Raw genomic sequence first — 16,843 nt, 5'->3', positions numbered from 1 at the left:
ATAGGGGGCAGTATTACAGTAGTTCTATCCTTGTACATAGGGGGCAGTATTATAGTAGTTCTATCCTTGTACATAGGGGGCAGTATTATAGTAGTTATATTCTTGTACATAGGGGCAGTATTATAGTAGTTATATTCTTGTATATAGGGGGCAGTATTATAGTAGTTATATTCTTGTATATAGGGGGCAGTATTATAGTATTTATATTCTTATACATAGGGGGCAGTATTATAGTAGTTATATTCTTGTACATAGGGGCAGTATTATAGTTGTTATATTCTTGTACATAGGGGGCAGTATTATAGTAGTTATATTCTTGCACATAGGGGGCAGTATTATAGTAGTTATATTCTTGTACATAGGGGCAGTATTATAGTAGTTATATTCTTGTACATAGGGGGCAGTATTATAGTAGTTATATTCTTGTACGTAGGGGGCAGTATTATAGCAGTTATATTCTTGTACATAGGAGCAGTATTATAGTAGTTATATTCTTGTACATAGGGGGCAGTATTATAGTAGTTATATTCTTGTACATAGGGGGCAGTATTATAGCAGTTATATTCTTGTACATAGGAGCAGTATTATAGTAGTTATATTCTTGTACATAGGGGGCAGTATTATAGTAGTTATATTCTTCTACATAGGGGGCAGTATTATAGTAGTTATATTCTTGTACATAGGAGCAGTATTATAGCAGTTATATTCTTGTACATAGGGGCAGTATTATAGTAGTTATATTCTTGTACATAGGGGCAGTATTATAGTAGTTATATTCTTGTACATAGGGAGCAGTATTATAGTAGTTATATTCTTGTACATAGGGGGCAGTATTACAGTAGTTATATTCTTGTACATAGGGGGCAGTATTATAGTAGTTATATTCTTGTACATAGGGGGCAGTATTATAGTAGTTATATTCTTGTACATAGGGGGCAGTATTATAGTAGTTATATTCTTGTACATAGGGGGCAGAATTATAGCAGTTATATTCTTGTACATAGGGGGCAGTATTATAGCAGTTATATTCTTGTACATAGGAGCAGTATTATAGTAGTTATATTCTTGTACATAGGGGGCAGTATTATAGTAGTTATATTCTTGTACATAGGGGGCAGTATTGTAGTAGTTATATTCTTGTACATAGGGAGCAGTATTATAGTAGTTATATTCTTGTATATAGGGGGCAGTATTGTAGTAGTTATATTCTTGTACATAGGGGGCAGTATTATAGTAGTTATATTCTTGTACATAGGGAGCAGTATTATAGTAGTTATATTCTTGTACACAGGAGGCAGTATTATAGTAGTTATATTCTTGTACATAGGGGGCAGTATTATAGTAGTTATATTCTTGTATATAGGGGGCAGTATTATAGTAGTTATATTCTTGTACAAAGGAGGTAGTATTATAGTAGTTATATTCTTGTACATAGGGGCAGTATTATAGTTGTTATATTCTTGTACATAGGGGGCAGTATTATAGTAGTTATATTCTTGCACATAGGGGGCAGTATTATAGTAGTTATATTCTTGTACATAGGGGCAGTATTATAGTAGTTATATTCTTGTACATAGGGGGCAGTATTATAGTAGTTATATTCTTGTACGTAGGGGGCAGTATTATAGCAGTTATATTCTTGTACATAGGAGCAGTATTATAGTAGTTATATTCTTGTACATAGGGGGCAGTATTATAGTAGTTATATTCTTGTACATAGGGGGCAGTATTATAGCAGTTATATTCTTGTACATAGGAGCAGTATTATAGTAGTTATATTCTTGTACATAGGGGGCAGTATTATAGTAGTTATATTCTTCTACATAGGGGGCAGTATTATAGTAGTTATATTCTTGTACATAGGGGGCAGTATTATAGTAGTTATATTCTTGTACATAGGGGGCAGTATTATAGTAGTTATATTCTTGTACATAGGGGGCAGAATTATAGCAGTTATATTCTTGTACATAGGGGGCAGTATTATAGCAGTTATATTCTTGTACATAGGAGCAGTATTATAGTAGTTATATTCTTGTACATAAGGGGCAGTATTATAGTAGTTATATTCTTGTACATAGGGGGCAGTATTGTAGTAGTTATATTCTTGTACATAGGGAGCAGTATTATAGTAGTTATATTCTTGTATATAGGGGGCAGTATTATAGTAGTTATATTCTTGTACAAAGGAGGCAGTATTATAGTAGTTATATCCTTGTACATAGGGGGCAGTATTATAGTAGTTATATTCTTGTACATAGGGGGCAGTATTATAGTAGTTATATATTTTTGTACATGGGGGGCAGTATTATAGTAGTTATATTCTTGTACATAGGGGACAGTATTATAGTAGTTATATTCTTGTACATAGGGGCAGTATTATAGTAGTTATATTTTTGTACATAGGAGCAGTATTATAGTAGTTATATTCTTGTACATAGGGGACAGTATTATAGTAGTTATATTCTTGTACATAGGGGCAGTATTATAGTAGTTATATTCTTGTACACAGGAGGCAGTATTATAGTAGTTATATTCTTGTACATAGGGGGCAGTATTATAGTAGTTATATTCTTGTACAAAGGAGGCAGTATTATAGTAGTTATATCCTTGTACATAGGGGGCAGTATTATAGTAGTTATATTCTTGTACATAGGGGGCAGTATTATAGTAGTTATATTCTTGTACAAAGGAGGCAGTATTATAGTAGTTATATCCTTGTACATAGGGGGCAGTATTATAGTAGTTATATTCTTGTACATAGGGGGCAGTATTATAGTAGTTATATATTTTTGTACATGGGGGGCAGTATTATAGTAGTTATATTCTTGTACATAGGGGACAGTATTATAGTAGTTATATTCTTGTACATAGGGGCAGTATTATAGTAGTTATATTTTTGTACATAGGAGCAGTATTATAGTAGTTATATTCTTGTACATAGGGGACAGTATTATAGTAGTTATATTCTTGTACATAGGGGCAGTATTATAGTAGTTATATTCTTGTACATAGGGGGCAGTATTATAGTAGTTATATTCTTGTACATAGGAGGCAGTATTATAGTAGTTATATTCTTGTACATATGGGGCAGTATTATAGTAGTTATATTCTTGTACATAGGGGCAGTATTATAGTAGTTATATTCTTGTACATAGGGGGCAGTATTATAGTAGTTATATTCTTGTACATAGGAGCAGTATTATAGTAGTTATATTCTTGTACATAGGGGACAGTATTATAGTAGTTATATTCTTGTACATAGGGGACAGTATTATAGTAGTTATATTCTTGTACATAGGGAGCAGTGTTATAGTAGTTATATTCTTGTACATAGGGGACAGTATTATAGTAGTTATATTCTTGTACATAGGGGGCAGTATTATAGTAGTTATATTCTTGTACATAGGGGCAGTATTATAGTAGTTATATTCTTGTACATAGGGGGCAGTATTATAGTAGTTATATTCTTGTACATAGGGGGCAGTATTATAGTAGTTATATTCTTGTACATAGAGGGCAGTATTATAGTAGTTATATTCTTGTACATAGGGGGCAGTATTATAGTAGTTACATTCTTGTACATAGTTGCAGTATTATAGTAGTTATATTCTTGTACATAGGGGGCAGTATTATAGTAGTTATATTGTTTTATATAGGTACTGTATAAAAGAGCTTTCATACAGAATGTTTAGGAAAAAGTTTTTATTGTGACTCTCTTGTTGCCTTTTTGCTGATGGCAGTAAAAATGCTGCAGCTAGATTTTAGTTGTATAATAGGGTATTAAAAAGCACATTATAAAATTAGTGCTCGTTGTTGTTTATTCCCAGTGAATGTTATAACGAGGGTTCAGGCAGCAGAGTTTCATACTCATTGGGTGTCCCCGTTGCAGCTTGACCCTTTGTGCACATGCATTGCCGATAGATGAATGGAGATGAACTGTCCGCTGCCCAGGCCCCTCGTTACATCAACTTTGAGATAAAGAATATCGTTTATGGGGCTCACATCTGATGAAATTGTCTCTTTAATATAACACTGTTAACCTAACTACAATAGATTGACTCTGACAGTGACCCCGCGGGAGGATCAATACAATAATAGGCACATGTGTACGATGACATAAAATCACAGCGTCCACGAGATCCCTCAACATTTAGCAGAGCAGCGCTGGAGCCGCGTGTGCAGCCATCGCTGCAGATTACCTTCGTGGAGCTACTTACGGGTAGGTGAGTGAACACTGCAAAGGTGCTGTTCAGGAAGGCAACCAGGTCCATGAGATAGTCGCTGGCCTGCTCCGCGGACTCTGCTGCCATCCAGTCATAGTCCGCCAGCTGCAAGAACTGGTCGATTTTCTGGTTGAGATTGGTATAGATTTCCTCTTCTGCGGCCTGTCTGGCATCCTGCAGAACGACACACAAGGTAAGCTGGAAGGCTCGAGTCAGGTCAGGTATACATATATACATCGATGGATCGTGAATCCCTTGCAGAAAGCAATACAAGGATTAAATAAAAATGCTAATTATTGGATAAATAAGGTAAAAAACAAGCCAGGGACCCTGGGAGATTAATAAAATCATGCCTGGCGTTTAAAGGGGTTGTCCCGCGAAAGCAAGTGGGGTTATACACTTCTGTATGGCCATATTAATGCACTTTGTAATGTACATCGTGCATTAAATATGAGCCATACAGAAGTTATTCACTTACCCCCCCGATGTTGGCGTCCCCGTCTCCATGGCTCCGACCGAAGCCTTCTTCTCCCTCGATTAGACGCGCTTTGCGCAGTCTGCTCTTCTGTGCCGTTGAATGGGGCCGCTCCGGCGTGCTCGGGCCGCACAGGGCTTCTGCGCATGCAGAAGTGGGACATAAGAGGGCAGACAGCGCAAGCGCGTCTAATCCAGGCAGAAGAAGGCTTCAGTCAGCGCCATGGAGACGGGGACGCCAACACCGGGGGGGTAAGTGAATAACTTCTGTATGGCTCATAATTAATGCACAATGTACATTACAAAGTGCATTAATATGGCCATACAGAAGTGTATAGACCCACTTGCTGCCGCGGGACAACCCCTTTAACCCCTTCAGGAGCAGGCTGCATTCTGGAAATCGCAGAGTAACTCCGGGAAGGTTTCACCCATCCAAGTAACCCTGACGCTCTTCTGCCCTCTACGGGGGGTACAAGTAGATGATACTTTGGATATTAAAAATGCAAACACTGAGGCCATATTTAAAACGTGTTTTTTCAGCTCCCGCATGACATATGGGGCCCACAGACTAGAGCCGTCTATCAGGCAGCTACACATTTAATGTTTCTAGATAAATGGCTGAACAAGGATTGCTACACTTTACAATCACCTATACTGAATACAATAGCAGATTGGAACAGAAGGGGTTAAGGTCTGCTTTACTTATTCTATTCTCCTCCGATCTCACGCTGACAGAGGGGGAAATATGCAGACCAAGTTTGTATACTACTAACTCTCCGGGCCAGCGATGTGATTGGCTGTCAGTTATGAGGTCATCTGAAGCAAGCAGGTCGCAATAAGGGCACACAGACCGGCTGCTACTTACCGCTCACTTGGGCGTTTTACCCACCGCTAGAATGCCCAACAAGTTTAGGTGGCTGCTGCACAGAGCCCTGGCAGCAGCTACAGAAATGTATCACTGATGGTCGCCAAGAGGTTCATGCAATGCTTGAAGGGGTTTGGCCAACATGCCCAACCCATGTGAAAATGCAGGTGCTTGGGCATATAAGTGATCCCCCTGGGATCCGCTCCAGGCACATCCAACACTCAAATCATTTTGCCGAGCAAAGCCAATGCTAGCCTGACACTTTCTCTACAGAGGGAATGTGGCAATAAAGGGCGACACAAGATCTACCCGAACGGGAGCCACTCTTACCAAACTGCCTATTCTGGGTCATACAGGGGGGCCCTGAGTGAAGACCCCACTCAATGACCTTCATATGCCCTAACAAAGCATATGAAAACAGGGGTCTTGTTCTTGGCACTACCCCTTTACAAGAGTCCTAATGTTAACCGTGTGCCTTACTGCAGACAGGCCAGAGGGTGGGGGGAGGCTCCTGCTGCAGACAGGGCGGAGGGTGGGGGGAGGCTCCTGCTGCAGACAGGGCAGAGGGTGGGGGGAGGCTTCTGCTGCAGACAGGGCAGAGGGTGGGGGGAGGCTCCTGCTGCAGACACTAGTCTTCTAACCAGACTAAGCGTAGTGATGACTGAAGGAATCTTATTAACCCTTTAACAAAGGGGTATCGTTATTGACTCACTAGACGTGCAACCACCAACTTCTATAGGTGCTGCAGAGACCAGATGCATTATCTTAAGGCCCTTTTACACGGGATCTCACAATTACGTTTCCCCGACATAACGAGCGGGCGATGTCCTCTCCAGCTGCTTGGCCCCCGGGTAGCTCACTTAGACATGATTCTCGTTGAGGACCGTGGAGTCCTCGGCTGAGTCGCTCAGTGTTGGACAGTCCTATGTACAACATTGAACAAGCGCTGTTTAAACAGCACAATAAGTGCCCGAGCCGACGCTGGAACTGAACGGTGAGCGAGATCCTCGCCCAGTCAGTCGTTTGCTCACATTTAAACTGAACGATTAAAGTTTACTTTAGTTTGAACGATGACCCTTCTGTCTAAATGGGGCATTATTGGCCCGGGAGTCATACAGAGACTTATCAGTCTGCCCGCGACCTACAAATGAGACTGCTATCACTTAAATGGGAAGATGGAACCATACGTGTGCAGCGCCACCTATTGGAAGTTAATGTCATACTTTATCAACAAGTCGTTTAACAAGGACTGGGAATTGTGAGCCAAAACCAGAATAACCATCCGCAGACAGCTGTTTCGGTGTGCAGCAGGTTTCTGGCTTGACTGGCAAGAAGCCTAAAGACGTGGGTCAGGAGGGCAGCTTATCTCCTTAGGGTGCGATAGCCTGCTATTACTGATAGATCACACACTCAGAGGGGGGTCCAGCTCAGGAAGATATTAGCAGCCATACTCGCCTTGAACGTGGTCAGGCCGTATAACTTGGTGGTGTGGACGGTGTCGGGGAGCACGTTGGTGATGTTGGTGATGAACTCCTCCAGGTACTTGCAGGAGACCTCCAGGTGGCTGGTATTGATGATTATCTGTACAAGCTAAAAGACAGACAGCGCCAACTTAGATTCTGGGCGGTACTGGGTGACGGGTTAGTTTACTACTTCCTATAGGGGCTGGTGTAATGTTATAACAATCACACTGACATTCATCAACGCTTCACACATTTACACAGGGCATTACCTGCCATCTGATAAAGGGAACACTGCCGGCGGTAGGCTCACATTGGCGGGCCTCGCCAGGGTCAGCAGGCCCACCTTGTCTGCAGCCCTCTTATATAAATGATTTGTACATTATCCTATGACATTACCTAAGAGGATTGCTGTGAACGTTCTTCACTCCACGATGTAACCAGATCCCGCTAATGTTTCATCCATTAGTAAGGTCTCCACTCAACAGGCGAGAGCCGGCAATGGTCTGGAGGTGACCTGCAACGTCCTGCAACCTCTGCACCGTACTGTACACGGTCCCAGCCCAATCCCCAATACACAACCATCCGGGGGTAGACACCGCTCACCACAAAGTGCACCGACCAGCCATTGAAGTGATCATCTGGCAAGGACATTAGGAGCAAGCGAACCGCCAGTTGGTCTTGGAAGTTCAACAAACGGGAAAGTTAAAGATCTCAGTTACTGATGGACCACATCGCGATAACTAAGGGATTTGTCAGAGCACTTCCAGAGCAGCCAGTCATGTGGGGCGTTCCCGGTAAGTAGTGGTTTGTACCTACCGAGTGTGGTCCAAGGAAGGACAACCAGTGACCAGCAAAATGGTGAGGGGCACCCAAGGCTCATTAGTGTGTTGGCAGTGAAGTAAGCCCTTCTGGTCTGATCCCACAGAAGAGCGACTGTAGGGCAAATGACGGATAACGTCCCTGCCGGTGAGGATAAAGTAGGGTCAGATGACCCCAGGCAACGCAGCTCACTGTGTATGGGGGCCACAGAATGATCCACAGTGCTCATGTGACTCTTGTCCACTGCTTCAAGTGCCTACAATGGGCATTCATGTATCAGAACTGGACTGTGGAGCGAAGCAAGGCGGCACCCGGCGTAACGGATCACATTTTACATCATGGGGATGCGTCACTTACCTGGGAAGAGAAGGCACAATGATGGGTAGAAGACAAGCCTGCGAGGGCACTGTGATGGGCAATGTTCTGCTGGGGACTTGGTTTGTGGCACATACCACCTGCCTAACAGTGTACAAACAAGACCCTCCTTCATGGCAGTGGGATTCCCTAATGGTAGCGCCCTCAGCAGGAGAACACGTGCAGCCGCACTGCAGGAACAGGACGAAGATGAAGGCGATGACGTCTCCTCCGATGGAGAGAAACAAGTCCTGGAGGCGGCACCATCTGTGGGGTCTGGGCCTCACCGGCTCGGAGAGGGAGATGCACGCTATTAAGCAGATGAATTTAAAGGGCTGAGTAGACCGATCGCTCAGGACCCCCAGGGATGAGCTGATCATCGGCCGCTGTCAGTGCTGCGGGGCCGGACGTCATCATAGGGGGCAGGAGTAGAAGTACCCTAGCTGACCTCACTGCCATTGAAATCAAAGGTATTACACTTCCAGCAATTCTGCCACGGCCATCGAGGACTGACACGGAAGAGTAATAGTCGCTTCTGCTCCCATACATTTCAATGGAAGCTCGCGCACTTCTTCTCCAATCCCCTGTGATGATGTCCAACTCGGCTGACAGTGGGCCGGGCGATCAGCTCATCGCTGGAGACGCAGAGATTACCTGATGATAGGTTCATCAATAGTTTTAATGTTCTGGCGGAGGAGTGTATATACGGGGTCAGCAGAATGCATTAGAGACGGCTGCCCACCTGCACTTTATAGAGGACGTCATCATGACCGCGGGGCCCTGGACCATCACTGTGTGTCTGATCCAACTTCAGTACTACGTCACCCAACTTTCCCACAACCGCCGCTCCACATAGTGAATGCAGCTCAGATCTCCGAAGAGCCGGTTGGTAAACCCTGTGGCAGCTGGAGAGCCGGTCATGGTGGTGAGCGGAGGGAGCCGTCCGCCTGCCATCACTGCCTTGCCCTCATCCCGGTCTGACGCCGCGGCACTAACCGGGTAGATTTACGGATTATGTAAGCCGGGTTCAGCAGCAGCTCTAAAGGCATTGCTAAGGGTTCATACGGGTTTTATACTTCAGTCCCACGTCATCTCCAGTGATACCCCACGGCTCGGCAGCACGACCACTGAAGTGACGGGGGGTTAGCTGGGAAGCACAATTGTGAACGCACTTTGGATGTGACTGGAGTATATATAGTATTACAGCTGGACACTGTGTTTAAAGCATTTCTAGACTTCTGCGGGCCTTCGGCCTGCCTGCGCTCCTCAGTGCGGCACCAGTGAAGTATAGGAAGCCGACAGCCGGCTAGGGAAGAGCTAACGCAGACAGACCTCGCATGGCGGTGGGAAACGGCTGGTATAACAGCGCCCCCTAGTTCATACTGGGGCAGCTGTATGAGCACTTGTGTACCAGATACAGGGGAGCCCTGCTTACCTCCGTCAGTCCCACGTTCTTCTTCTTGATGATGTTCTGCAGGCAGTTGCTCAGCGTGCGGGTCAGCAGCAGGTTGGTGGACTTCCTGATCATGTCGTCCACTTCTGTGGAGCTGAAATGACAAGACTCGGGGTGAACGCTACGAAGCACACGCATGTACATGTAGTAAGCCCTACCCGCTCAGCGCTTCACATCTGCTTGTCTAAGAACACTGCGGGGAGTGCCAACAACCTAGCGGTGACATCAGCAGGCACTTACCCGAACTTCGTACTTCGAAATGGGACATTAGAGACCAAGGGCCACCTCATCCCCTGTCCCCCCTGGTAATACATAACATTACTGGGCACCTCACCCCTGTCCCCCCCCCGGTAATACATAACATTATTGGGCACCTCACCCCTGTCCCCCCCCGGTAATACATAACATTACTGGGCACCTCATCCCCTGTCCCCCCTGGTAATACATAACATTACTGGGCACCTCATCCCTGTCCCCCCCCGGTAATACATAACATTACTGGCCACCTCACCCCTGTCCCCCCTGGTAATACATAACATTACTGGGCACCTCATCCTCTGTCCCCCCTGGTAATACATAACATTACTGGGCACCTCATCCTCTGTCCCACATGGTAATACATAACATTACTGGGCACCTCACCCCTGTCCCCCCTGGTAATACATAACATAACTGGGCACCTCATCCCCTGTCCCCTCTGGTAATACATAACATTACTGGGCACCTCACCCCTGTCCCCCCTGGTAATACATAACATTACTGGGCACCTCACCCCTGTCCCGCCTGGTAATACATAACATTACTGGGCACCTTATCCTCTGTGCCCCCTGGTAATACATAACATTACTGGGCACCTTATCCTCTGTCCCGCCTGGTAATACATAACATTACTGGGCACCTCATCCTCTGTCCCCCCTGGCAATACATAACATTACTGGGCACCTCATCCCCTGTCCCCCCTGGTAATACATAACATTACTGGGCACCTCACCCCTGTCCCACCTGGTAATACATAACATTACTGGGCACCTCACCCCTGTCCCCCACTGGTAATACATAACATTACTGGGCACCTCACCCCTGTCCCCTCTGGTAATACATAACATTACTGGGCACCTCACCCCTGTCCCCCCTGGTAATACATAACATTACTGGCCACCTCATCCTCTGTCCCCTCTGGTAATACATAACATTACTGGGCACCTCTCCCCTGTCCCCCCTGGTAATACATAACATTACTGGGCACCTCATCCCCTGTCCCCCCTGGTAATACATAACATTACTGGGCACCTCACCCCTGTCCCCTCTGGTAATACATAACATTACTGGGCACCTCACCCCTGTCCCCCACTGGTAATACATAACATTACTGGGCACCTCACCCCTGTCCCCTCTGGTAATACATAACATTACTGGGCACCTCATCCTCTGTCCCCTCTGGTAATACATAACATTACTGGGCACCTCTCCCCTGTCCCCCCTGGTAATACATAACATTACTGGGCACCTCACCCCTGTCCTGCCTGGTAATACATAACATTACTGGGCACCTCACCCCTGTCCCCCCTGGTAATATATAACATTACTGGCCACCTCATCCTCTGTCCCCTCTGGTAATACATAACATTACTGGGCACCTCTCCCCTGTCCCCCCTGGTAATACATAACATTACTGGGCACCTCACCCCTGTCCCACCTGGTAATACATAACATTACTGGGCACCTCATCCTCTGTCCCCCCTGGTAATACATAACATTACTGGGCACCTCACCCCTGTCCCCCCTGGTAATACATAACATTACTGGCCACCTCATCCTCTGTCCCCTCTGGTAATACATAACATTACTGGGCACCTCACCCCTGTCCCCCCTGGTAATACATAACATTACTGGGCACCTCACCCCTGTCCAGCCTGGTAATACATAACATTACTGGGCACCTCTCCCCTGTCCCCCCTGGTAATACATAACATTACTGGGCACCTTATCCTCTGTCCCGCCTGGTAATACATAACATTACTGGGCACCTCATCCCCTGTCCAGCCTGGTAATACATAACATAACTGGGCACCTCATCCCCTGTCCCCCCTGGTAATACATAACATTACTGGGCACCTCACCCCTGTCCCACCTGGTAATACATAACATTACTGGGCACCTCACCCCTGTCCCCCACTGGTAATACATAACATTACTGGGCACCTCACCCCTGTCCCGCCTGGTAATACATAACATTACTGGGCACCTCATCCTCTGTCCCCTCTGGTAATACATAACATTACTGGGCACCTCACCCCTGTCCCCCCTGGTAATACATAACATTACTGGGCACCTCATCCCTGTCCCCCCTGGTAATACATAACATTACTGGGCACCTCACCCCCTGTCCCCCCTGGTAATACATAACATTACTGGGCACCTCATCCTCTGTCCCCCCTGCTTATACATAACATTACTGGGCACCTCATCCTCTGTCCCCCCTGGTAATACATAACATTACAGGGCACCTCATCCTCTGTCCCCCCTGGTAATATATAACATAACTGGGCACCTCTCCCCTGTCCCCCCTGGTAATACATAACATTACTGGGCACCTCACCCCTGTCCAGCCTGGTAATACATAACATTACTGGGCACCTCACCCCTGTCCCCCCTGGTAATACATAACATTACTGGGCACCTCATTCTCTGTCCCCCCTGGTAATACATAACATTACTGGGCACCTCATCCTCTGTCCCCCCTGGTAATACATAACATTACTGGGCACCTCACCCCTGTCCCCCCTGGTAATACATAACATTACTGGGCACCTCATCCTCTGTCCCCCCTGGTAATACATAACATTACTGGGCACCTCATCCCCTGTCCCCCCTGGTAATACATAACATTACTGGGCACCTCACCCCTGTCCCACCTGGTAATACATAACATTACTGGGCACCTCATCCTCTGTCCCCCCTGGTAATATATAACATTACTGGGCACCTCATCCCCTGTCCCCCCTGGTAATACATAACATTACTGGGCACCTCACCCCTGTCCAGCCTGGTAATATATAACATTACTGGGCACCTCATTCTCTGTCCCCCCTGGTAATACATAACATTACTGGGCACCTCATCCCCTGTCCAGCCTGGTAATACATAACATTACTGGGCACCTCACCCCTGTCCCACCTGGTAATACATAACATTACTGGGCACCTCACCCCTGTCCCCTCTGGTAATACATAACATTACTGGGCACCTCATCCCCTGTCCAGCCTGGTAATACATAACATTACTGGGCACCTCATCCCCTGTCCCCCCTGGTAATACATAACATTACTGGGCACCTCACCCCTGTCCCCTCTGGTAATACATAACATTACTGGGCACCTCTCCCCTGTCCCCCCTGGTAATACATAACATTACTGGGCACCTCACCCCTGTCCCCCCCTGGTAATACATAACATTACTGGGCACCTCACCCCTGTCCCCCCTGGTAATACATAACATTACTGGGCACCTCATCCCCTGTCCCCCCTGGTAATACATAACATTACTGGGCACCTCACCCCTGTCCCCTCTGGTAATACATAACATTACTGGGCACCTCTCCCCTGTCCCCCCTGGTAATACATAACATTACTGGGCACCTCACCCCTGTCCCCCCTGGTAATACATAACATTACTGGGCACCTCATCCCCTGTCCAGCCTGGTAATACATAACATTACTGGGCACCTCATCCCCTGTCCCCTCTGGTAATACATAACATTACTGGGCACCTCATCCCCTGTCCAGCCTGGTAATACATAACATTATTGGGCACCTCACCCCTGTCCCCTCTGGTAATACATAACATTACTGGGCACCTCACCCCTGTCCCCTCTGGTAATACATAACATTACTGGGCACCTCTCCCCTGTCCCCCCTGGTAATACATAACATTACTGGGCACCTCACCCCTGTCCCCCCTGGTAATACATAACATTACTGGGCACCTCATCCCCTGTCCAGCCTGGTAATACATAACATTACTGGGCACCTCATCCTCTGTCCCCTCTGGTAATACATAACATTACTGGGCACCTCATCCCCTGTCCTGCCTGGTAATACATAACATTACTGGGCACCTCACCCCTGTCCCCTCTGGTAATACATAACATTACTGGGCACCTCACCCCTGTCCCCTCTGGTAATACATAACATTACCGGGCACCTCACCCCCTGTCCTGCCTGGTAATACATAACATTACTGGGCACCTCATCCCCTGTCCTGCCTGGTAATACATAACATTACTGGGCACCTCACCCCTGTCCAGCCTGGTAATACATAACATTACTGGGCACCTCACCCCTGTCCCCTCTGGTAATACATAACATTACTGGGCACCTCATCCCCTGTCCCGCCTGGTAATACATAACATTACTGGGCACCTCATCCCTGTCCCCCCTGGTAATACATAACATTACTGGGCACCTCACCCCCTGTCCCCCCTGGTAATACATAACATTACTGGGCACCTCACCCCTGTCCTGCCTGGTAATACATAACATTACTGGGCACCTCACCCCCTGTCCCGCCTGGTAATACATAACATTACTGGGCACCTCACCCCTGTCCTGCCTGGTAATACATAACATTACTGGGCACCTCACCCCCTGTCCAGCCTGGTAATACATAACATTACTGGGCACCTCACCCCTGTCCCCTCCGGTAATACATAACATATTGGGCACCTCACCCCTGTCCCCCCTGGTAATACATAACATTACTGGGCACCTCACCCCTGTCCCCCCTGGTAATACATAACCTTACAGGGCACCTCATCCCTGTCCCCTCCGGTAATACATGACATATTGGGCACCTCATCCCCTGTGATATATTAGGTACACCTAGAGCACATGGCTCGCAGCTTCACTACGATTGTGACACTCATTTACGTTACTTCTTACCTTAAGTGTAAGTCTTCGGAGAACTTCAGGCAGGCATAGATGAACTCTTTGATTTGACAGTAGATTTTAGGAACAAATTCAGAAAAAGGGAACTTTTTAGGGAACTGTTGCTGCAAACAAGAGAGAGAAAAGAATTTTAGAGGCAGCAGATAGCGAGCCGATCGGTCAGTTCAGGCACAAACCACTGAGATGTCAGGCGGCTGTAAGACAGGTCTCCATGGAAAACTGCGTAATACTGCAAGTACCGTGTACTTAACTGAGCACCGAACCCAGAAGTTACCGCTGACCACACACAGGGGATTACTCTGCCCTCACAGTATCTGCAGCAGTCCCTGCTGGTGTCACAGTGCAGAGAACACCGATGATCCCATGCTGATCTATGCTGCCGACACCTGGGAGGGGCCGAGGCTTCCCGCCGGCGGACACCTGGGAGGGGCCGAGGCTTCCCGCCGGCGGACACCTGAGAGGGGCCGAGGCTTCCCGCCGGCGGACACCTGGGAGGGGCCGAGGCTTCCCGCCGGCGGACACCTGGGAGGGGCCGAGGCTTCCCGCCGGCGGACACCTGGGAGGGGCCGAGGCTTCCCGCCGGCGGACACCTGGGAGGGGCCGAGGCTTCCCGCCGGCGGACACCTGGGAGGGGCCGAGGCTTCCCGCCGGCGGACACCTGGGAGGGGCCGAGGCTTCCCGCCGGCGGACACCTGGGAGGGGCCGAGGCTTCCCGCCGGCGGACACCTGGGAGGGGCCGAGGCTTCCCGCCGGCGGACACCTGGGAGGGGCCGAGGCTTCCCGCCGGCTTTTTATATGTGTTTGACAGGGTCAAAATTAAAAAGTGGGGAGGAAAGTACATTTTTTTTGTAAATTTTCTACGTCTGAACAGATCCAAGTTTTAACAAACGGACTTGTGGTGAAGGTTTTTCTGCAGAGTAGGCCGTGTGCTTTATTTTACGTTGCCACTTGTAATGTGTGGATTGATCTCCCGATCCCTCGTTCTGCCAGACAACACAGTAACATAGTATGCTAGGCTGAATGAAGACAATGTCCATCTAGTTCAGCCTGTTTAACCTCCATGTTTATCCAGAGGAAGGCAAAAACGCCCAAGAGGCAGGAGCCAATTAGCCCATTTGGGGTAAAATTCCTTCCCGACTCCATAGTGGCAGCCAGAATAATCCCTGGATCAACCTCTAATAGTTCCTACCTAAATATAAGACCCGGATCAACAACCTGCTGGTCACCTAATGTCTATATCCTGTAATATCACAGAAAGACATCCAGTCCCTCCTAAACCCCTCTATGGATTTTGCCATCACCACGTCCTCAGGCAGAGAGTTCCACAGTCTCACTGCTCTTACAGTAAAGAACCCCCTTCTGTGTTGGTGATGAAACCTGCTTTCCTCTAGACGTAGCGGATGCCCTCTTGTTACCGTTGCAGTCCTGGGTATAAACAGATCCTGGGAGAGATCCTTGTATCGTCCCCTCATGTACTTATACATGGTTATTTGGTTGCCCCTTAGCCGTCTTTTTTCCGGGGTAAATAATCCCAGTTTTGGTGCCTCTCTGGGTATTCCAGTCCCGTCATTCCATGTATTAGTTTAGTTGTCCTTCTTTAAACCCCCTCCAATACCGTAACATACTTCCTGAGCACCGGTGACCAGAACTGTGCGCAGTATTCCATGTGAGGCCTGACAAGTGCCTTATATAGTGGGAGGATAATGTTCTTGCCCCTCGCCCCTATACCTCTTTTACTGCACCCCAAGACTCTATTACCTTTTGCAGCAGCTGACTGGCATTGGTTGCTCCAGTTAAGTCTACAGCCCACTAGTACCCCCAGGTCTTTTCCCTAGCAGTACCCCATTTAGTGTATATTGGTGACATCCATTCTTGCTGCCCATGTGCAGAACCTTACATTTATCCACATTGACCTCCATTCACCATCCCCCCCAAGCCCCCGGCTTATCTCGGTCCGTTTGTAGCCGTACATTGTCCTCCATTGTATTAATTCTCTTGTATAATTTTATGTCCTCTACAAATATTGATATTTTGCTGTGCAGCCCCTCTATCAGGTTGTTAATAAATATATTGAACAGAATGGGGCCAATACTGAACCCTGTGGCCCCCCGCTAGTGACAGGGGCCCAATCAGAGTACGAACCATTTATTACCCCCCCTCTGCTTTCTATCTCTGAGCCAATTTTTTACCCACTTACACACATTTTCACCCAATCCGAGCTTCTCATTTTATATATTAGCCTATTA

At 47.1% G+C, this 16,843-nt stretch overlaps 1 protein-coding gene across 1 annotated transcript in view; it reads right to left on the bottom strand.

Moving 5' to 3' along the window:
• Positions 1-16,843, bottom strand: part of EXOC6B (exocyst complex component 6B) — a 167,854-nt gene that overhangs the window by 138,560 nt on the left and 12,451 nt on the right. The window contains exons 7-10 of the mRNA XM_066572846.1: positions 14,592-14,701; positions 9,634-9,745; positions 7,018-7,152; positions 4,218-4,397 (exon numbers count right to left, since the gene is read on the bottom strand). Of these exons, the coding sequence (XP_066428943.1) occupies positions 4,218-4,397; positions 7,018-7,152; positions 9,634-9,745; positions 14,592-14,701 (537 nt within the window). The remainder of the gene's footprint in view (positions 1-4,217; positions 4,398-7,017; positions 7,153-9,633; positions 9,746-14,591; positions 14,702-16,843) is intronic.

Source organism: Eleutherodactylus coqui, chromosome 7, assembly GCF_035609145.1.
Source record: "Eleutherodactylus coqui strain aEleCoq1 chromosome 7, aEleCoq1.hap1, whole genome shotgun sequence".
NCBI lineage: Eukaryota > Metazoa > Chordata > Amphibia > Anura > Eleutherodactylidae > Eleutherodactylus > Eleutherodactylus coqui.
The sequence above is the reverse complement of the archived record's forward strand: the minus strand, read 5'-3'. Positions and strand labels throughout refer to the sequence as shown.